Source organism: Gopherus evgoodei, chromosome 10, assembly GCF_007399415.2.
Source record: "Gopherus evgoodei ecotype Sinaloan lineage chromosome 10, rGopEvg1_v1.p, whole genome shotgun sequence".
NCBI classification, from domain to species: domain Eukaryota; kingdom Metazoa; phylum Chordata; order Testudines; family Testudinidae; genus Gopherus; species Gopherus evgoodei.
In genome coordinates, this window is record NC_044331.1 from 19,728,670 (window position 1) to 19,751,716 (window position 23,047).

The window sequence follows — 23,047 nt, forward strand, 5'->3', positions numbered from 1 at the left end:
GTAGTGTAGGCCACACAAGACCCTTGATCATCAATAGTAAAAGTGGAGTGGTGGGGAAGCAAAAAAGGAAAAATTAAGTTCTCGACCACTCAGTTTCTTATCTCCAGATTACCAAGAGAAAGTATTAAGCTAAAAAAAAAATTCAGACTTTGGAAAAATTCTTTTGCTCATTTTATAAGGGCTCCTGGATCAAATTCAAGCCTCTCATTTATGACTTCTAGGCTCTCTGTGTCTTATTCTTTATTATTATAGCAATATCTAGAGGCCCAGAATCAGGGATCAAGACCCATTGTGCTAAGCACTGTAAAGACACAAAGTAAAATGCATTCCTTGCCCCAAAGAGCTCACAATCTTCATTTGTGACAAAACTGATTAAACAGATTAAAAGGGAGGATGATGTAACAATGAAACAAGCAAGTTTTGCCTGATAAACAGTAGTCACTACTATTACCATCTATTTAGCCAAAATCCTTAACTCTCATCTCTACACTCCCGTACGTTTTGCTCAACCCAAGCTGTTTGACTATACCCTTCATTTTCATTTCCTACTGCCTCCTCTGTACCTTCTTTTATTTACTGTATCACTTCCTGAGTAGCCTTCCTGCTTGTGTCTGCCATGCTTCCACACTCAAGTCCTTTTTCAAAACCCACCTGTTCAATGAGGCTTTCAGTCATAAGTTTCAACTAAAACCCCAAAATTATGTAATCTTCATGACATGGACACTACACTTCCTACATCCTCACCCCAACTGCTGTTATCTTCTATTTCCATCCTCATCTTCTCTTAATCCCAGTGCTCTGTTCTTGCAGTCTACTCTTGTCCTGGTCTTAATTTTGGCCCCAATCCAGTACAGATTTAAGAATGTCCTTAACTTTACACATTGCCACTCACAGTAAGTAAAGGGCTTGTCTACATCACAAAGTTGCAGCGCTGGTGAGGGGGTTACAGCGCTGCAACTTAGGAGGTGTACACATCTGCAGGGCATCACCAGCGCTGCAACTCCCTGTTTGCAGCGCTGGCCGTACTCCCGTTTTGTCTCGGGTGTAGAGGATCCAGCGCTGGTGATCCAGCGCTGGTAATCAAGTGTAGATACTTACCAGCGCTTTTCTTGACCTCCGTGGAATAAGCAGGTATCCCAGCATACCTGAGGAAGCCTCTGGTAATCAAGCTGGTCTCCTTCCCCGGTTTGCTCTCGCATTCCCCGAACCCCCGTGCAAGCAGGTCTCCTTCCCTGCGGTTTGCAGGGTGGTTCGGGGAACGCGAGAGCAAACCGCGGCGAAGCTGGTCTCCTTCCCTGGTTTGCTCTCGCGTTCCCCGAACAAGCAGGTCTCCTTCCCTGCGGTTTGCAGAGTGGTTCGGGGAACGCGAGAGCAAACCGCGGCGAAGCTGGTCTCCTTCCCCGGTTTGCTCTCGCGTTCCCCGAACCCCTATGCAAGCAGGTCTCCTTCCCTGCGGTTTGCAGGGTGGTTCGGGGAACGCGAGAGCAAACCGCGGCAAAGCTGGTCTCCTTCCCCGGTTTGCTCTCGCGTTCCCCGAACCCCCCTTGAAGCCGCCCAACAGCGCTGCAGTATGGCCACATCTAACACCACTTGCAGCGCTGGTTGCTGTGTGGCCACTCTGCAGCGCTGGCCCTATACAGCTGTACTAATACAGCTGTAACAACCAGCGCTGCAAAATTTTAGATGTAGACATACCCAAAGGTAAGAATATGCTTAAATCTTTGTAGAACTGAGATTTTAATTTATAAACTCTTTACCACAGGGACCCCATTTTTGTTCTGTAGAATGTCATTCACGTCTACAGTGCTAATTAATAATGGACGTAGTCTGTTGAAACACTAGTAATAGAAGAGCAAGTTGTAGGAGTTAACTTAGTCCAACTTTAGTTAGACTCAAAGGCCTCCATTTGCAGATTTGTTTCCTTTCCTTTTTTTATTTTTTTATTTTTTGAATGTCACAAAAGGCCTTCTCTATCTCCACAGTGAGGAATTTGGGGTCTGCTGACTTGAGCAGACTAACAACTGTCAACAAGGGAATGGAAATAGAAACGTGTTATCATTAAGTCATTAACGTTTGGCATGCCTATCACAAGAGCACTATTTGAATACTTCTGAAGCTATAAATGTAAAATACCTAATATTCATCCTCTGATGCTCATATCTAAGTTACTGCAAGTTAGATTCAGTTCCTCCACTTATCTGCCATGACCCAAGTTCTACATTGCTCACAGTAGAGTTGATAACATCAGCAACTGCTAAACAGTTCTCTGCTTACAGTGCGTCGCTACCAGAGAGCCCCATGGTCCTAATTTCCAGTTTCAGACGGCACACTATACTTATTTTCTTTCAAGTGTATTTACTCAACCTCTGCACATTCTAAAGGATTTAACATTAAAAGCACATCTAAAATAGTTGATTATAGGCCATGACAGATATGCCAATGAATATTTGGCTTGCAACTGGAGGGGGGCACCTAACTCACTAAAGTGCTTTTGAAATGCCACCATCTGCTTCTAAAGGGGACAAACCCCTGGCAATTTTTCTTCTTCATCTTTATTGGATTTCTCATAAGGATAATTGAAAGTGGGTACAAGGTTATCTAAACAAGCATTTGTATGGCTATCATGACTTGCAATTAGTTGTTTGAAATCTGCTTTTAAAATTAACTTTCCCATTCAGAAATAATTTTGAAAGTTTCACCCACTGTATTGTCCACTTCTCCTCTTAAAAATAGACATTACCTTAAAAGTAAATTTACAAACCTAGCAATAAAACCCATATAACGCATGCCATACTGCATGTAGCTCAATGCCATTCATTTTATCCTCAAGCCAAGACTAAGGCTGCTAGGCACACCCCTACTTTGACTGTGCAGTCTGTCAAGTACTGTGATAGGAAGTAATGCATAATCCCCTCAAGTGCGCACACAGCACTGAATTTAGGTAGAATGCAAAGCGTAGGTGAATTAATTCCTGACTGCTGATATAAATCTAGGAGCAACTAGCACTAATTTATAGTAAAATAAGAGAATCCCTGTTGGTGCTACTTTTATCCACTCCTTTATTTCTGGCTGCTATGGAACTGTAAATCCCCAAGCTGAATATCCAGTTTCGCAATCAGAGAAAACAAAACCCTTTTCAAAGGTAACTCTCCTAAAATGAGACATCACCTGACTCACCAAATGAGCCATGATCAGCTAAAAGGCTGAGGTCATCCAATGGACAAAAAAATAACTTAGTCTGGCAGGAGAGTTAAAATATCTCATAAATACAGACAGACCAGCACAGGAAGGAGATTCTTGTGTATTATATATATTTTTTTTTTTATGGAAGTCATGTTTAACTAAAAACCAATATCCCAACTGACTGACTATCCACTTCCTGAAGACAGAAAAACAAGTGAAGAGCTAGGCAGTTCTGAAGAACTTATAGCTTATCTCTCAACTCTGTTTCGTTGTCAGTTGCATAGAAATAAAACTATCATCTTGCTAAGCAGATAGCAACAAAAAGACAAAATAACTTGACACCTTCCTGAACAAACTCTGACTCAGGGACCTCAGATTACCACAGATCTTGCCTGCCATTTCCAGTGGTACCCAAAGCAGCAGATCCTGCAATGAGACTAGCTAGGGTTGGCTCCCAGCTCCATACGTTGTAATCTCCAGGGTTGCAGTACCATTCAGATTTGACAAGGCCCCCTAATGGGAGAGCCAGCCAGGCCAAATTTATGAGTGGCATTGCAATCTGGTAGATGGGGTTGCAGCACCACTTACCCAAAACTGGCCCAGTCAGCACCCACATATCATGACAGAGGAGTGGCTGGGGCAAACCTGGTGCTGTGCTGTGACTCTTGTGCCAGGTTGCAACACTCAGAGAAGGGAGCTGAGCCCAGACAGCCATGTGGGACTGGAGCTGCAGCTGAGTGTGGGGCAGGCTCACTTTGCAACCAACTCAAGGGTCAGGATCCAACCCATACTCCCTTGGGCCTTTCTTCCACCTACCCGTGGGGGAAGGTCTCAACACACACACTCCGGGCATCCCATCTCCCCCACCCAGGGGTGTGTGCCATGGAAAAAATTTCTGGGGATGCCCATAGTTATGCCTGTATTGGACAACTGTCTGCCCTGGCAGCATAGAAAAGCACAGCAGCTGGCCTATGTGCTGGTACTGATACCCCACGGCTACCCCCACTTTTGTCCCAACTCACCCCCTCCCAGCCCAAGGGCTACCACTGCACCATGGGAGTGCCTAGGGAAAGTGAGAAAGATGTGCTTGTTACTTATTTGGGTCAAGAGACTGACAAAAAAAAACTCGTCTTTTGTTTCTTTAGCAGCTGCAGGTGTGCCTTTGACAGTCTCCCACACAGCAGTGGAGTACCTGACTCAGATAAGGAAAAGAAACCGGAGGAGTAAGGCAGACATGTTCAAGAAGGTGCTGCTGTCATCTGGTGCTTCAGATTGTAAGCAAAGAGCATGGAGGGAGGCATCAGTGAGAAATTGCAGAGGGATAGTCAGGATAGGAAATGGGCAGGAACAGATGATAACGCTGCCTAGGGAGCAAACAGACATGTAGTCCCTCATTGAACCTAAAGGTGAACATATCCATGCCCGCCTCCCCCAGCAGCCAATTCAGAACTGCCTTCCTGCACCTTCCCACAGTCCCCCTCGCCCCATCTTCCTCATTTCCTCAGGGGGCTGAGCAGTACCCCAGGCTCTCCACCTCATGGGACAATTCACACAATGACCGCTGGACATACATCCAGCTCTAAGAGTCTCATTGGCAAATGTGTGTGTGAATTTCCTGTTCCTTCCCCTATAAACTTCACACAGACAGGGAAAAATATGTTACTAATACATAAATAAGTTTGCATGAGTGTGGAATAAAAATGAACTTACGGAAAGGGAATGAATCTTTATTATTCTCCAACATATAGTGACTACTGCAAACATTCAAAGATAGTACTAAGAGGTGCATTTACAGTGTTACAGTAGCGCACACAGAAACCATTACAAGGTTCATACTACTACACATTGCAAAAGAAACCAAAACCCAAAACCCTGGCTAAACACATAACATACATTACTATGGTCCATTGTTAAAATGCTCCTTTCAAAGCCTCCCTGATCCAAATAGCTCCCCGTTGGGCCCCTCTTACAGCCCAGGTATCTGGTTGCTCAAAAGCAGCAGACAGCCACTCCACCTCCACCCCTGGAGAAACTTCTCTCCCTTTGATTCATACATATGAAGGGCACAGCAGGCAGCTATAACCATGAGGATATTTTTCTCACTGAGGTCTAACCTGCTGAGAAGACAGCACCAGAGCCCCTTTAAGCAGCCAAGGGCACATTCAACAGTGATTCTGCACCTGCTGAGCCTGTTGTTGAAGCACTCATTGCTGCTGTCAAGGTGGTGGGTGTAAGACTTCAGGAACCACAGGAACAAGGGGAGATTGGGTCTCCCAGGATCACCATTGGCATTTCCACATTCACAATGGTAATCCTCTGGTCTGGAAAGAAAGTCCCTGCTTGCAGCTTTCCGTACAGGCCTGCGATACTAAAGATGCGTGCGGCATGCACGTTCCCTGACCAGCCTGCAATGATGTCGGTGAAACAACCCCAGTGATCCACTAGCACTTGCAATACCATAGAAAAGTAGCCCATTCTGTTAATATACTCCATCATAAGGTGGTCTGGGGCCAAAATGGGAATAGGCATGCCATCTATAGCTCCACTCCATTCACTATTTCACACACATGGCCCAGAGTCACAGTCCTTGGTAGCAGGAATTAATTAATGGTCCTGTTCACTTGTATCACTGCAACCCCCCTGGTGGATTTCCCCACTCCAAACTGATTTGTGACTGATTGGTAGCAGTCTGGCGTTGCCAGCTTCCAAAGAGCGATCGCCACTCACTTCTCTATTGTTAATGCAGCTCTCAATTCAGTGTTTCTGCGCTGGAGAGCTGGGGTGAGCACCACACACAGTTCCAGGAAAGCAGCTTTGCACATCCAAAAGTTCTGCAGCCACTGCTTGTCATCCCATACCTGCATAATGATGCAATCCCACCACTCAGTCCTTGTTTCTCAAGCCCAGAACAGACGGTCTACCATGTGCAGCTGTTCCAGGAATGCCAGCAGCAATCTTGAATTGTTTCTGTCCATGGCACACAGCAGGGCAGACAACAGCATCAGAGTCTCAGCTCATAAAATACAATACTGCAGAATCAGGCACACATGCGTCATTAGACACTGAGCCTACCACCACGAGGCACTGCAAACCCTTCCCAGAACACCACAGCAGACAATGGCCCCTTACACAGTGGAATAGCTACCCATGGTGCACTGCTGTGTCGATGCAGGAGTTGTTAATGTGGATGTATTTCGCAGACATAAGGAACATCGCATGGACATGCACCGGCAATTTAATTACAGCAGTGGCTGTATGTCAACATAACTTAAGTCGATTTAAATTTGTAATGCAGACAGCCCAAAGTTTCAACATGGTATAGGTCCTTAACCTTGACTTAATGATTAGTCTACTTGCTAACAGGTGTCAGATAATTTTCAACCCTTGAAAACTTTAAGTAGTTAATTTTAATACATTCCTCTCCATCCCTCCCTAAACTTGGCTTCAATATTTACTCCTGAGGGAATTCTGCACCAAAAAATTATGTGCACAGTATTTTAAAATTCTGCACAATTCTGCTAATTTTATTTGTCAGTGTGGCTCCAGCATGGCAGTGGGGAGCACAGGCCACTGACTGCATTGAGGTGGAAGATCACCATGAAGGCCCCACCTTCCTGGTACAGGGGTTCGGCAGTGAGGCTGGACCTGACCCTGACAGTGGAAGGGCTGGGCCTGCCCCAGAAACACCCTAGGGCCCATCCCCTCTACACTGGGTGCACTAGGTGTGGGTGGGAAGGCTCAGCCTAGCAGGATCCAAGTGAGGAGGGGCTTAGTGTGGGGGGATCTAGGTGTGAGGTGAGAGATTTCTGTGTGGAGCGACCTGGGTATGGATGGCTCAGTGGGAGATCTGTATGCACAGGGGATCGCTGGAGGGCTCCAGGTGCAGGGGCAGTGGGACTCTGTAGAGGATCCAGGTGAAGGTGGTTGGGGCTCACCAGGAGGGGTCTGGGTGTGCGGGGACTCAGTGGGGAAGTTCAAGTGCTGGGGCTTGATGGGGTGGGGGTCCAAGTACAGCTGGTTGGGGATCAGTGGAGTGGGGCTATGGGGGGGGCTCGTCAGAGGGGTATGACTTGTCAGAGTGAGAGTTTGACGGGCCTGGTTAATTGGGGAGCACCAGCTGCTGCCGATGGGATGATGCATGCCAAGCTCCCCTTTCCCCCACGAATCCCCTATCCTCCTCCTCTCACTCCCACATTCCCCTCCCCTATTCCACTCTCTTCCTTTCCCCCACCCTCTCACCTCCACTTCCCTCATTTCCTCCCCACGCTTACCCAGCCTCACCCTAGGCACTCACTGTTGCACAGAAAACAGGAAGGCTCCCAGCACACAGAAGGAGAGCACAACTGGCACTGGGACCAAGGAGGAGGCATTCAGCTGCAGTCAGTGGAGCCAAGAGGCAGGCTTCTTCAGCCGGGCAGCTCTGCGCTTGTAGAAATGGGGAGGGGGGAGAGGCACTGGCACGTAACCCTGTGTGCCCTCTCACCTGTGTTTTGTGGGGGGAGGGTTGCCTCCCTCCAAACTGCACCTATAGTCATCCCCCAGCCAGGGCCGGCTATACTGTTTTCGCCGCCCCAAGCAGCACGCCCAATTGCTGCCCCAGACGGTGGGGGCAGTCCGTGTGCCGTTAGGGCGGCATGCGCATTTCCGCGGCGGCGGCAATTTGGCGGCAGCTTATGTCTTCAGCCGGAAGACAGAAGCTGCGCCACCGCGGACAGCTGAACATAGAAGCTGCCGTCGAATTGCTGCCACCGCGGGAACACGTGAGCCACCCTAACGGCACATGGACTGCCCCTGCTGTCCATGGTGGCAACTGGGCGAGCAGCTTGAGGGCACAAAACACACAGACTTCTGCCCCTGCAGATTGCTGTCCCAAGCACCTGCTTGGGATGCTGGTGCATGGAGCAGGTCCTGCCCCCCATCACGGCTTCCCTTTGCTTCCCTGCTGTTTTCTGCAGGGAAGCACAAGAATTCTGCAATGGGGGGCATTTTCTACAGGTGCGCAGTCACGCAGAATCCTCCCAGGAGTAGTACTGGATAAAGTGAGAGTAACCAAGTAAGGGAGAAAAAAAAATTTTTTTTTACAAAACTCCATATCATAAAAGTACTTCTTCCAAGTAGTTTGAAAACTTGCACACTACACCTCTACCTCAATATAACGCTGTCCTCAGGAGTCAAAAAAATCTTATCGCCTTATAGGTGAAACCGCATTATATCGAACTTGCTTTGATCCACCAGAGTGCACAGCCCTGCCTCCCCGGAGCACTGCTGTACCGCGTTATATCCAAATTCGTGTTATATCAGGTCGCATTATATCAGGGTAGAGGTGTATGTACTTAATAGGCCCATTGATTATATCACATTATGTACTTGTTCAAAAGAAATTCATGTGACATAAAATGTCAGCTTACTGCCTTTATTAGTTAGACAATCTGCTAAAGAAAAGGACATAGAAGAATAGTCATAAGAACAACAGCCCTTTCACACTTTTAAAATTACTAATGTTATTACCATCCCCTTCTCAGAAAGGCATGCAGTGGAGTATTATGTATATGTTCACTTACCTATGTGTTTCCTAAGGCAGCAGCAAATGAGATTTAATGAACAAGTACAAAAACAAGAGTTCCACAGAACAAGACAGACTGTTTTGATCTCTGCAACTGAAAAACTTTATGAATGTTTACTTAAAAACTGACAGATTCATCCTGGACATTTCATAATATATACATAGAGTATGGTTTTTAAACTTAAGAGGAACTATAAAGTTACCAGAGCTACATTTTTCTAGAGAGATCTATGTCAACAGAACAGAGTTTGGATCAAAGCTCCCCCCACACATACACCCTGCTGCCACTCCCTTCCCACCCCCATGCAGAGTTGGATACAAGAATACAGTTAGTCCCATTTACACTACGATTTTTAGTCCTGAGATCTATTCAGGTCATCTGGCACCATTAGGTGTAATATAGTCAGGTCAAAAATTAAACAGGGTGGCACCATGCATAAGGAGGAATGGAAGAGAAGCGAGAACAAAAAAAGTAGACCAGCCAAACAAGCTGATTATAGAACATCACAGGGAAATAAGAGGGTAAAGAGTTCACCATGTCTTTTCTATGTGAGGGAGGCACTAGCTATGCTAGATAGAGAAACTGCTTCTGGCACAATAAGGGCTGCTCTGGTGACCTATCAGAGTTGAAAACTGCACTGGGGTTTAATGCAATGTACTTCTGCAATGCCCACTTTCCTCTAGCCACACCCTCCAAGCCTGAAGCATTTGGGAGGAGTAGGAGCATCTGTGCAACAGGAGGTCCTCTCCACATTACAGTAATGCTCCCAATGCTGAACAGAGTAGCTGTATGGCCAAATTCCAGTTCAAAACCCAATTTTATACACTAAGGATAAAGTGTCAATAAGGATAAAGAATTCATATTTTATATATGATAGCTGTATCTATAAAGGTTGTGAAAATATTTTTGTCCAAAGTCTGGACATCTTGTAGACAGCAAGAGCTAGCTAAAGACAAGTTCCCTATTAGGACAGCTATAGAGATTATTGTTTAGAAGGGCAAGAATTCTAGTTTTAAATTCCTGTGTTTTTCAAGAAGTGCAGATTTGACAAGAAGTGATTCTCTTCTTGTAGTATTTGCACAATGATTTGTTTTTAAAGGAAGAAAAAAGCAGATCTTGGATTTCAGCTGTCAAGCATACAAGAAATCCTAAAAATTAATCAAGCACATACAGGCAGACTATACATTGAGAGAAGCAGCAAGTTCCTCCATCACCTCTAGATGTATTTTCGCATTAATACCAAACAAGATGGAAATATTACAGGAGTGACTGAAGAAAATCTAGAAGCCGAGGAAACAACCAACTATTTGGGCAGGGAAAGGTAAGAAGAACTACTGCATGATATAAAATTCAAGCTATCACACTTGCCATTTTGATTTTGACTAAGTTAGGTGAACATCTCTTCTCTACTGTGAAAAAGTGCATATTTACCATATTAAACCACGACTAGCAGTGTTCATGGCGAAAAGCATTACCACAGTTATCCTACCTATAGCTATAATTGAAAATAAATTTACATGAATAAATTCCTGCTTGTGTCAAAAATCTTAAGAATGTGATGTTATGTTACCCTTGGAAAAGAAAGAACGAACGAAACAGAAAGAAGGCAGGCTACTTTAAAAATGCAGCAAGTGGCATCAGTTTGTCCTTTATTTAAGACAGGAATCCTCAGACTGGGGGTCAGGACCCCATAGAGGGTCACAAGGTTATTATATGGGGGGTTGCGAGCTATCAGCCTCCATCCCAAACTCTGCTTTGCCTCTAGCATTTATAATGGTGTTAAATATATTAAAAAGTGTTTTTAATTTATAAAGGGCGGGGGTCACACTCAGAGGCTTGCTGTGTGAAAGGAGTCACCAGTACAGAAGTTGGAGAACCACTGATTTAGGACTTATAAATGAGCTAGTCTTTAAAGGAAAACTTTTGAAATTATATTGGTACATATTTCAATGATATTATTCCCTAAATAAAATTAACATGCAAGTAATGTATAATTTTTCCAGACCTAATTCATAATTTGACACTTAGCTTCAGTAACATGCAAGAGGCAACTGTTACTGCTACTATAGCAGTTTATCTGTGTTAGATCCTACACTCTGAGAAAACTTACTCACATGAGAAAAGTTACGTGCGCGCGCACACACACACACACACAGTTTTTCCTCCATTGGTTTCATTCACAGAAAACCTTGTCTAGTTTTGACACAGTATCAGTGTCTTAAATAATTTTAATATTTTTGTATATAAAAACAGCAAAAACCAGAAAAAGCTACCTAGAATAAAAGATCACAGTTTAATGTGATTTCACTGGGAAGATAGAGGTAAACAAATATAATTAAAACATTTCACCAAAAATATTTTTTAAAAAAAGTGTTTTAATCTCAGTACATTATTATTAACGCAAATAGAGTATTCTCAAAATTTTAAGAAACCATGCTAGTTTTCAGAGACAGAACTGGAACCCTGGACCACTAGTTCCAATAAATATAGGCCTCCATTACTTGAGACAGTTAACAGACCTCCTATCAGCCATGTTGGCACCCATACATTTTTCATGCTGTTGCCAATCAGTAGAGGGCACCATGCTCACAAACTGTGCCCAATCCTTTTCCTACTGAAATCAATTTCAAATAAGACAAGAAAATCTCATATTTAAGTCAATGGAAGCAGGACTGGACTCAAAAGTATCCACAATTACAACCTATTTTTTTCACATATATACAGTGTGCAAGTTGAAAACATTTGAGTATGCAAAAAGTTTGAAAGGGTAGTAAGCTTTTTTAAAACAAGGTCAGTCATTTTCGAATTAGGGGGTTTTTTAAGTGACTTGAAACAAGTCAAACTTTGCAGAAACATTGTCAGAGTAAAACTGGCAGTTTACAGGCCATACCACTCTTGGGGATAAAATAAGATTTTATAATGGAACCTGGCTACTCAGCATGGATGCCAAGACCCTGAGTAAGTTAAGATTTCCTGTAGATCTACAGAAATAGATCTACAAACACACATTTTAAAACGGTGTAAACCCCTCTGATCATGCAGTGAATTCAAAGCCCTAAACAAAGAAGGCATGCTACTAGTGCTACAAAGGTGCTATTCACACTACTAGAAGTACGTCAGCACCTTCATAAATATCGGTATTTTTCAAAGTTAACCAGAAAGTAAATCAACTAGCGATTGTTTGTGTGTGTATATTTCTGCTGATATCCAAACCCAGTCCCCGCTTTTTCCTAATGAGTAGGCAACAGAATCAGTTCTGCCATTTTAAGATTGTAGAGGCCTTTTTGTACACCTGTTTTAAAAACATTCATTTTAAACATTAAAAAGATGAGAGAATGAACCATAGCAAAATCACCTTGAGTACACACTGTACCTATATTTCCATAAAGTATTATCATGGTAGCACATGACCTAATTAAAGTGAACAGGATGCTGGAACTAATCCAAGTGAACACTTTGTTTTATCTGAGCCATAAAGTATGATTCTCCAATCACAACTACAGATTTAGTCAACAGAGTAACATCTATTCTGATCCATCTGGTATATAATACACGTTTTATAGCCTCATGTGAGAGACTGGGGTAGGGGATTAAAATAAAAGCTACATAATAATGCCAAGCTCCTGTGACAAACCAGTAAGACTCATGCCTATGGTGTACATTTTTGCATAGTGATGTTAGTCAAAAATCATGAGCCATATTTAGAAATTCCTTCATTTTTCAATTTATTACCTTAACATTATTTAAAACAAACAGTGTGTGTTTGGGGAATGGAGGTATTAAGCACAGAAACTGATAAGCAGGAAATAATCAGTTTCTTGTCAGTTTACGCCTAAATTCACTCTTCCAAATAAATAAATGCAAGGCTAGTGTACACAAAGACCCAAACAGTTGTTAATTTATATAGAACAGCAGTTCTCAAACTGTGGGTCAGGACTTGGACTTGCTAGCTTAGACTTGTCACAGCTCAGGGCTGAAGCCTGAGCCCCACTGCTCAAGGGCTTCAGCCATGGGTGGCAGTGCTCAGGTTACAGGCCCTCTGCCTGGGGCTGAAACCCTTGGACTTCAGCTTTGCCTCTCAACCCCCTTCCAGAGTGGTGGGGCTCTGGCTTTACCCCTCCACCCCCCCCAAGACAGTGGGGGTCAGGCTTTGGTCCCCCCTCCTGGGGTCATGCAGTAATTTCTGTGGTCAGAAAGGGGTCGCAATGCAATGAAGTTTGAGAACCCCTGATATAGAACTTTTTACTTCGCAAACTAATTATAAAATCAAAATAATGTGTAGCTCGGGAGTGGGGGGTGAGTGATGTAGACACTGCGCTAGGTCAATGTAAGCTACACCATGCTATGTTGATGGGAGATGCTCTCCTGCCAATTTAGCTTCCACCTCTCAGGGAGGTAGAGTACTGAAGTTGACAGGAGAGCATTCTCCCAATGACTTATCTCGTCTTCACCAGACCCACTAAATCTCCAATTTAGCTGGCTAGGGTAGACAAGCCCTAAGAGACAAACAAGTGGGCTGAGCTGGGGTGCAATGGAGACAAGGTAAAAAATACAACAGGATGTGCATAATTCTCAGCCATTCAGCAGCAGAGATCACAACTTTCCATCTGCCCAGTTGCTACTTTATTTGAATTTCTGTATGTATTGCAGCAGAGGTGAATTTTAGAAGGGAGCTGAAGCAGATTAAAGTGGCAGGTTCTTGGATTTTGACTGGGAGATTTTCCCCGCTCACGAGGTGCACACTAAGCCCACGTCCAGACTAACCCGCGGCATCGGCGGGTTAAAATCGATTGCTCGGGGATCGATATATCGCGTCTAGTCTGGACGCGGTGTATCGATCCCCGAGCGCGCTTACATCAATTCCGGAACTCCATCAACCCGAACGGAGTTCCGGAATCGACACGGAGAGCCGCGGACATCAATGCCGCGCCGTCCAGACTGGTGAGTACCTCGATTTTAGAAATTCGACTTCAGCTACGTTATTCCCGTAGCTGAAGTTGCGTATCTAAAATCGATTTTAATACCTAGTCTGGACGTGGCCTAAGACTAAGTGCATTAAGTGCTTGTCAGAAAAATAGGTGGTCAAGGCATCTTTAGCAGAGCAAAAGTATGAGTCAACCTTGCCGTAACACAACAGGCTGGATAGAAAAGAGAAGTTTATGTTTGGTACAGTGGAGGAGGGTAGCCAATGAAAGGACTTGGAGGAAGAGCATCTCAGCAACAAACCAAGAAGATTATTTTAGCAGTTACATTTTGAACGGACTTGTGGGAAGGCAAGGTTGCAGGCATCCAAGCCAGAGAAAAAGTCTACAGTGGTAAAGGAACAAGACGCACAGATGTAGTTTGCTGCCTGGTATTCAATTTATCTACTCAAAAGTTGGCTGCCTGGATTTGAACCAGCAGTCCTAAGGCAAATAAGTATTTTTAACAGACTTCAGCATCTACCTAGATACCCAAACCACTTAAACGTGTGCCATCCTGAAATATGTTACTAAGCAAAGAGTTGCAAAATTACTTAATATTCATATTATTCTAAATACACTAAAAATATTCATTAATGTTTCAAATTATTTTAATACATGAGAGGTACAAATATAAAAGCCGAATCAAAGCCCTCATCCAAAAGATGGTGTACGGTGAAAGTTTTTAAAAAATTATTTCAAACACTGGTCACTGCAAAATTGGCGAAAACATATTCAGGCATTGCGTTTTGTTTAGTTTTCTTGCTGTTGAATAGAAAATATGACAGCTTTCCTAAGTAGCATTAGCTACACCTTTTCTTGTAATTTTAAGCAGATATCCACTCCACTGCTCAACCCTCCCTTAGAAGAGAATTATTTAAACTGGAAATTGGATACATTATCTCAAAGACAGTAAGTTATTCTGGACAGCACGCACTATTTTACTGCCAACTTGCATTACTAACTCTACTCCAGACTTGCACAAAAAAAAGAGTTAATGTTTCACCAGATCAATACAGCATGAAAATACTATAATAAAAGTAGACACCACTGAAGCAAAGAAGAGATTTCAAAATAAATAAATCCATCAGTAAAATGTCCTTTTTTGAGTAAAATATACTAAAGGATCATTTCCTTGCCTTCCTCTTTCAAATTTTAAAGCAGAATTCAGAAATACCAAACCTCTCTGTTAAATACTGAATTTTCAAATTTAGTATCAGCATCTTGTAGTCACAATCTAAACTATATTCAAATATTGCTTAAAGGGACACAGTCAGAGTCTAAGTGTTCTTCCCTCCCACTGATTATATATATGTCTTTCCATCAAGGAGAAAGAAACAAAACTGATTACAGCAGAACCTCAGAATTATGAGCAACAAAGTTTCAAACTGACAAGTCAACCACATACCTCATTTGGAACCAGAAGTATGCAATAAGACAGCAGAGACAAAAAACAGTACAGTACTGTGTTAAATGTAAGTACTAAAAAAATAAAGGGAAAGCAGCATTTTTCTCTGCATAATAAAGTTTCAAAGCTATATTAAGTCAATGTTCAGGTGGAAACTTTTGAAAGAACAACCATAACGTTTTGTTCAGTTACAAACAACCACCATTCCCGAGATGTAAGTTACTCTGAGGTTCTACTGTATATAAAGTGCTGTCACAATTTGCCTATAAATTGTAAACAAACTGAATATACAGGAGTTTTGTTTTTTTTTAAATCACACTTCTTAACAAGCCACAGGTGCTATTTGCAACAACAGAGGTACAATGTTTTCAAACAAATATGGTCAAGCTGATTGTTTCATTTTAATAAAAAATGAAAAACCACCATTAATAATCTTACCCTGTGAAACAAATAGGTGTGGGACATTCTTTCGTTTTAAATAATGTGGAATTTGATTATTCTGTGTTAGTTTATTTACTGAGCACAAATACATCCTCTGTCTTTGCCATAAAAAGTTTACAATCTAAAGTGACACAATGCAATGAAAAGAAAACAAAACAGAGTAGGGAAGGAGAGAAAGTAAACACAGCAACAAGAGTACATAATTACTCAACAAAAGAGTATGTATGAACTCCTTATACTGTTAGCTCCCAGGTTCAATACCCACAGGCTAGTTGTAACCCAAAAACATAAACCTCTACTCCTCAAGCCAAAGGACCTGGCCTGTTAACTGAGGCTGTCTCCATTGCAGCTTATGTCAGCATAACGTATGTCACTTAGAGGTGTGAATAAACTACCCCCCCCCCCACAGCAACATAATTTACATTGACAGCTACCGCCACTCAGAGGGGCTGGAGTAGCTAAGCCAAAAGAAAAGCTCCCTCCCAGCGGCTTAGAGCAGCTACATTAGAGAACTTACAACAGTGCTGCTGTAAGCTCTCTAGTGTAGCTGTAGCCTAAGAAAAGTAACAAGATTCAACACCTCTCTCTTTTTATCTATGTGTCTAGTCTCTCTACTAGAGGGGCACAAGCCGCCACACTGTGTTAACATTACAATATAAGTGGGTTTAAGAAGGACTCTGAAGGAGAAGAGGGATGCGGATTTGGGCCTACTGCATCAGTTTAAGGAAAGGCAGGCACAGAAAAAACAATAGAGATGATTGTGGGAGAAGCAGATGAATGGGGCATCCAGGTTTGTTATCATTAGTGGAGCAGAGAAGTCAGGCCCAATATGATAAGAAACAAAGTTGGATAAGCAGAGAGAGGGAATTATGCAGAGCCTCAAAGACCAGGACAAGAAGCTTAAATTGAAACGTGATAGACTAGACCAGCAGTCCCCAACCTTCTCGTCTGGTGGGCGCCAGACTAAGGACCATGGCGGTGGTCAAGCATTCGCCGAAATGCTGCTGAATTTCAGCAGCATTTCGGCAGTGACGCCTCTCATCCTCTTTTGGCAGATGCTTGATCACCGGCCAGGACGCTGGCGCATTTAGATGCACCCGTAGGCACCATGGCGCCCGCTGGCACCACGTTGGGGACCGCTAGACTAGACAGAGCCAGTGGAGAGATCTATAGAGGAATGACAATTACATGGTCAGATTTTAAAATAAACATTTTCACTTACACTACTTTGTCATATCTCCCTGCTGAATGAGAAGTCACATTTTAAAATGCCTTCAGATGTTTCCAGTTTAATGAGAATTATGAAAACAAGAACAGCATAAGATAAAAGGAGCAGATGAACATCCAACCCGAAACCTGCTAATACAACAAAATAGCTCCTCCGCCCCCGAACAATAGATTACAAAGTGTCCGAAACTGAAACAAATTTAACTGAAAACACTTAAGCACTTGAATAACTGTAGTCATGGAGTAATCATATTGATTTCTAACTTACTCACTGACTGAAGTGTTTTCACAATCAGGGACTAAATACATACTGAGTTTTTCTAGTATTAACGCTTCAGAAATTTAAAATATTCTATAAAGGATTTGGCTATTTAAGAACATCTTGAATTTAGCACAAAATAATTTTTTAAATAAGACATTCTGCGCAAATTAACTTGTAAAATGATTTTTTCTGAATATAATGAAAGATTTGACAAACTCCAACAAAAGCAGAAGGTACAAGATACTACAATGTAGCTACTACACTGCCAGAAAATAAATAAGTCATTTAATGCTAATTCAACCCAGAAACCTGTTACAGTTAAGGATCAATTTGCAGTAGAGTCACAGTATGTAACAGGAATAACAAATACAGGATGAAACTTTGTGATGCAATTTCTCAACTCATCAAATCTAGGTCCTAATATTTAAAAGGAGATAGTCTAATTTTCAGCATCTGTCCTAGAATTTCTAAGTCCTACATTTGTACTAGGAAGAGAAGCATAACATTTGTGTATAGAAATGTACAATATACTAAGTAAGAATCAACATGGTTTCACATAATAAGTCATGTTATAAAACATTTTTTAAATTAAAAACATTGGCCTAGATAGTGGTAAACAACAGATTTAATACTCTATTTGGATTTTCAGAATGCTTTCGAAATAGTTCCACATGATGGATTACTATATCAACTCTTAAGTATCAGCTATGCAATTAACCGATTAGTAATTAAAAACAAAAAGGTTAAAATTAAAATTGTGTATTCTTTGCAGAAAGCTGTAAGTAGCAATATCGTACTAGAGTGCAGGTCCTAATATAGAGCCCTGTATTTTTTATTATTTACATAAAGTTATGACATGTAAGAATTAAATAGGGAGGAAAAATTAAAATGGAAGAATGGTTAAGTTTCAGAAAGATATAGCTGTGTACAAAATAATTCTGATTAACTAGACAAATGATTAAAGGGGTACATTATTAAAGATCGTGTGTCACAATGAAGTAATATTCTTGAATAGAAACAAGATCCAAACCAAGCAGTTTAAGCAACAGAGAAAGGGGGTTGAACTGATAGACCCAAGATTCAAATTCTTAGTACGGTATGCAGGTATGCAGCAATAATACAACGTTGGCTTATATCAAGAGGAACATATGATTAGGCTTGGCAGAAATCATTTTTTTATAATTTTGACAGACATGATCAATGTTTATGTTTAAGCTTTTTTATTAAAATTTTCAGTTGTGCAAAATTATGGGTTTTAACCATTTTTTTTCAATTTATAGCTACTTAAGTTTTCACAGTTGCAACAAATGGGGGGAGGCAGAAAATAATTATTTAATGACAGTAGATGTTAAGATTTAAGAAGTTAACGCTTTAGAACCTTTACAAACACAAATTGTCAACATCCCATGTTAAAATATACAAATCAAACTCTCAGATGATCTCAAGCAGCATTTTTCTTTCGATTACTATTGATGAAAATGTTTTTCACTGGTTTGTGGCGGTATGGTGAAATTGACGCTTACTGATAAAAATCAAAGCCTTCCAAGCCTACATACGATAAATGCAGAAAAATACTGTGCAATGGCAAGCTCCTGCCTATCTAAAGTATGACGCCACCTGGATTACTTAGCCCCGAGAGAGGCTAACGAGACCACCACACAAATACTGAAAACCAGCCGAGGGTTCTTCTGACACCAAACTCGCTCTGTTGGAGAGCGCAGGGTTAAGGGAGACACGATCGGCTCCAGGGAAGGTGCAGTCGCCTCTCGGAGAGCCGTGCGCCCCGCAGGGCGAGCTGACACCCGGGCGCATCACGACGGAAACACCTGAGCCCGCTCCCCCGCGTCACTAGCGCGCATCTGACAGCGCGTTGTGAGGCGTCAATACCCCTCCCCCCAGACTGAACAGCCCCGGGAAGGGGGCGCGCCATGGGCTAGCCCCGTGCCCCGCTCCGCCAAGGGGGCGGGCGGGAGCGGCCCTGACCGGCTCCGGCTCGGAGCAGCCGGCTAGGACCGGTTCACGCCAAGCCGGTGGGGACCTGTTCGCCCCAAGCCGACGGGCCCACCGCGGTTCCCGGGGCCGAATCGGAGCTAAGACGGGACCAGCCAAGCCCAGCGCCCCCCTCACCATTCTCCTCAGGGTCGGGCTGGGTCTCGGCGCCGGCTCTGGCTCGCCTCGGGCCGGGCTGCTCCTGCTCGTGCTTCGGCGGTGGCGGGGCCTGTCTCCATCTATCGGGGCTGAGCTCGGCGGCTGCGGGGCGCTGGGCAAGGAGGAGCCGGGAGAGGACAGCGCTCCAGGGGTGAGGAGGAGAGCGGGGCGGCTCGAGCTGGGCTCTGCTCCGGGACCCAACGCTGGCGGCGGCGGCGGTCTTGGCCCGGCGGCTTCTTCTCATAATTGTGCGACTCCCCTAGGCCGAGGGCAGCAGCGCTGCCGCGTCAGCGCGCGCCGCCCCCGGGGGGGAGGGAGACGCACGGGGGGACGCCGGCCTCCCTCCCACCCTGTGCCTGAGGTGCCGCTGGTCCCCCCCGCCCGGGTCTCTTCGCGCCCCCTCCGCCCCTGCCTGGCCCCTCCGCTCCCCGCACTGCACCCCCTGCCCGGGCCGCGGGGCTGAGGTCGGCTCGGGCCAGGGTCACCTGAGGGACAAAGACCCACCATGAGGGAAACGCTGCTGCAGCAAATCTGCGCCGCTGGGAGGCTGCCGTGCCGCATGACTCGCTCCCCTGGCGCTCGCAGCCAACGTCGCTAATTTCCACTGGGCAGCGCGGGCTTTGGGACTAGACTGGGGGTCATTTGAAAGACGCGCCTCGGGCTCCAAGACGGAAAAGGTTATTCTGTGCGCGCCGCGGAGACAGCTGGAGATGTGCCCAGGCAGCCGCCTCGGCCCAGCTCCAGGGCTGGGGTGGCGTGGCCCTTACAGCGAGGGTCACAGCGAATTGGCATAAAATGGAGGATCGTAGCCCACCTCTTATCTTCACTACCAAGAGGGGTTTTCCAGTAGAGAGGACAGATCCCAGCACCTGATTGTGGCATGCTGATCTGAGTGTGTTGTGCACAGTTATTCGCTGCTGTGTATGGGATGAGGACTCATAACAGAATAAGAGATACTTAACAGATCAGCTGTTCCATCCCCCAGAATTGACATTGCTTGGCCTGCAGAAGTTCCCCTGGTTAGTGCAGGTGCCTAAAGCCAGCTGTAGCGAGCTCTTTCATTGAGGGAAAAAACCTACAGAGACAGTCCAGCAGGCTTGTTCCTTACTCTGCTCTTGGAAAGATCAGATTTCAGGTCCCATGTTTCCCCAGGAGCAAGGACTGAGAGGCTAGCTCTCAGCTGCTGGAGTGAGGAAATGTCTTGCATCAGCCTTAGCAACTTAACTTACCCAATACAGGATAGCTGGGTCTCAAAGAAGCATTTTAAAACTAAAAAGAAGCTTTCAAAGCTAGCACAGGGATTTGCCAGTTCTTCAACATGGCAACAGTAGGCCCTTCTCAAAGTCTGTTAGAAACCAGTTTAACTGGAACCATATTATTCAAAGGCAAGTAGCTTAACTCTGTTCCTGCTGGGGGCCTACAATGCCTATCTCTTAAAATGTTTAAGATTTTTCATGCAAAAACAGTACTAGCTTTGGGGAATGGGTGAGAAGTTTTAGGGCTGATGCCTTGAAGCATCAGTGGCATGCAGAAAGTAGCTGTTCTCAACTCTATTGAAGTTGCTGAGAAATGAGGGTGTTTAGTACCTCAAGGAAGCGGTCAGTACATCAAAGAATCATGCCCTAACGGCTGTGTTTCTCAATGTTGATTCAAGTGCCTTCATAAAAAACAGTCACTAATATGCACCCAGAAGTTCATAAAACACAGTACAGTTGATGTATTTCAAAAGTGAGCTATGGTATTCAACTTATTTAAATTATGTTTAAAAAAAATCTAGTAATCACTGAAGCTTTCCCTGCAGGTTACACCCATATGCTTGGATAAGGGAGAGAATTCATCATTAACACCATGTTAAAGTATATGTCATGTGTGTTGGACAAAATTTGCAGAAAAACGTGTAGTTGGAACTGATCGCTTTTGTCAGTAATAAGCCCTGTCCCATTTGTGTTGTAAACTCCTCAGGGCAGGAATCTTGTCTTAAAGACAAAAAATAAAACTAACACACTTTGGAATCTATGCCATTAATTTAAAATATAGCAGAATTTCATTATAGATTTTCATGGTAAATCCGCTGTAACAAATCTCAAACTGGAATAATCTGCAGTTTGTTTCCAGAAGATAGCAAAAAGGGTGTTTTCAGTTAAGAAATTAATCCTGCTGCCCTGAACATAACAAATATTAATGGTCTAGCAAAACCTCACTCTCCAAAAGCAAAATTCTGACATTACTGTTTTGTTAACTACTGACTCTTACCTAATCCACACATTTGCAGTACTTTTCTTCCAGTGACAAAAAGCAGTCTGGAGGCAAATCACAGTGTCAAGAACAAAATTGATTTACTAGGCCCAATGCAAAAACACTGAAGTTATTACAGCAGTAGGGGGAGGAGGGGAATCTCAGACGGAGTTGCAGCTAGCCGAGGACCAGATTTTGCCATCTTTATGTACAATGTGTGGTACATTCAAATCAGTGTGACTCAGCGTGAGTAAGGATAGAAGATTTGGACTCTAAACACTTAAGTACCTAAATGTAGCAGAAAACACAAATCAAAATACTTTTTCAGAAAACTGATTCATATTCCATGAGAAACAAGCTCTGATGTAATTACATGGAACTGCTCTGCAGATATTTCCCAGCACTGACACTCTTGTAGGAAGGTAATGATTTTTCCATTTAAAGTTCTAGTAACAGAGACAGATATCTGTGAGATTAGCAGTGGATAGCATTGAGACAAATCCAGGGGCTGCAAGCAACAGACAAATTTCTGTAACAGTCACACAAACAGCTGGAACTAACATCCTGGTCCTTCAGCTTCCAAGTCACACATCTTTGCAGGTTGAACTGAAGGATAATCAACTATTAACAGGAGCAGTAGGTCTGATCCTCTCTGTGGGCAAGCCACTAGAACATCACTCATTCCTACATGCCAAGCTAGCACATAGTGCTGCACCAAGAAGTGGTAGCAAATTGCAACAGATCTGAATACAAGAAATGGAAGATTGCACCACCTCAGCTCTTTAGTGCTGCCTCCCCAGCAGAGACAGCTGGGTGACACTGATAAGAATGGTGTCCATTTTCTCATAACCAATATGCTGGGTGAGAAAGCACAAAGGGTAGCAGCAGAGGCAATCTTCCAGAGGAATTTCAAGGGCTTTCCATGGGGAAAAGCAGCAAGAATGTGGAATTCCCACTAACGTGGGATTCCCACCAATGCTGCAAGTACTTTTGACACAGATTGCCTCTATTCTGTCTCCTCCTCTTCATATCTCTCTCTCATCTCCACAGGTTATACCAATCAAGGTTACCAAGTTTTGCTTATGATGATTAGGTCACACTCCTCTTCATAAAATATCATTTTGGGCTAGTCTGGCTTATTTCCCATACTTATAGCAGTGGAACATAGACTCTTGGGGCTTGATTTAAAATGCTGAAATCCTCAACTCCATCTAAATGCAAAAGAGGCTCAGGGAGTTCAGCACCTCTGAAAATCAGGCCCTTAATCTATGCACGTCCATTTATTTACTCCTTGCTCTTTTCCACCTTATCACTTCATTAGCCAGAGAGTATTTAAACGAATGCACACCCTTTATCCTCCCACTTTAAAGTCAGCCTAACAAATCTAGACAGCTTTAGCCCAGGAGCCTGGCATCTCATGCTGACTTGAAGACAATACAGTCTTCTCTCTCTGCAGAAGGTACAGGTATTTCAATGTGCTGTAAAGCCAAAAGAATGAAGAGGTTGGTAGCTGGAGGCCAAACTAGAACATTGATTGAGACATTCCTTTACAAGCTATCATTTTAGGAGAACATATCTTGAGGCCAGGAATAAACCACGTAAACCTACTAATTCTGAG

At 43.6% G+C, this 23,047-nt stretch overlaps 1 protein-coding gene across 5 annotated transcripts in view; it reads right to left on the reverse strand.

Moving 5' to 3' along the window:
* TRPM7 (transient receptor potential cation channel subfamily M member 7) overlaps positions 1–21,222 on the reverse strand; it is a 125,314-nt gene extending 104,092 nt beyond the window's left edge. For 3 of the 5 annotated variants that reach the window (XR_004002444.1, XR_004002445.1, XM_030578852.1), the window contains exon 1: positions 19,699–21,222. Coding sequence is in view for 3 of the 5 variants with exons in the window: in XM_030578852.1 (XP_030434712.1) it covers positions 19,699–19,755 (57 nt within the window). In the remaining 2 variants the exon portion in view is untranslated. Of the gene's footprint in view, positions 1–19,173; positions 19,542–19,698 lie in introns of those variants that run through there. The other 2 variants (XM_030578849.1, XM_030578851.1) reach the window with 2 other exon arrangements.
* Positions 21,223–23,047: the final 1,825 nt, after the last annotated feature.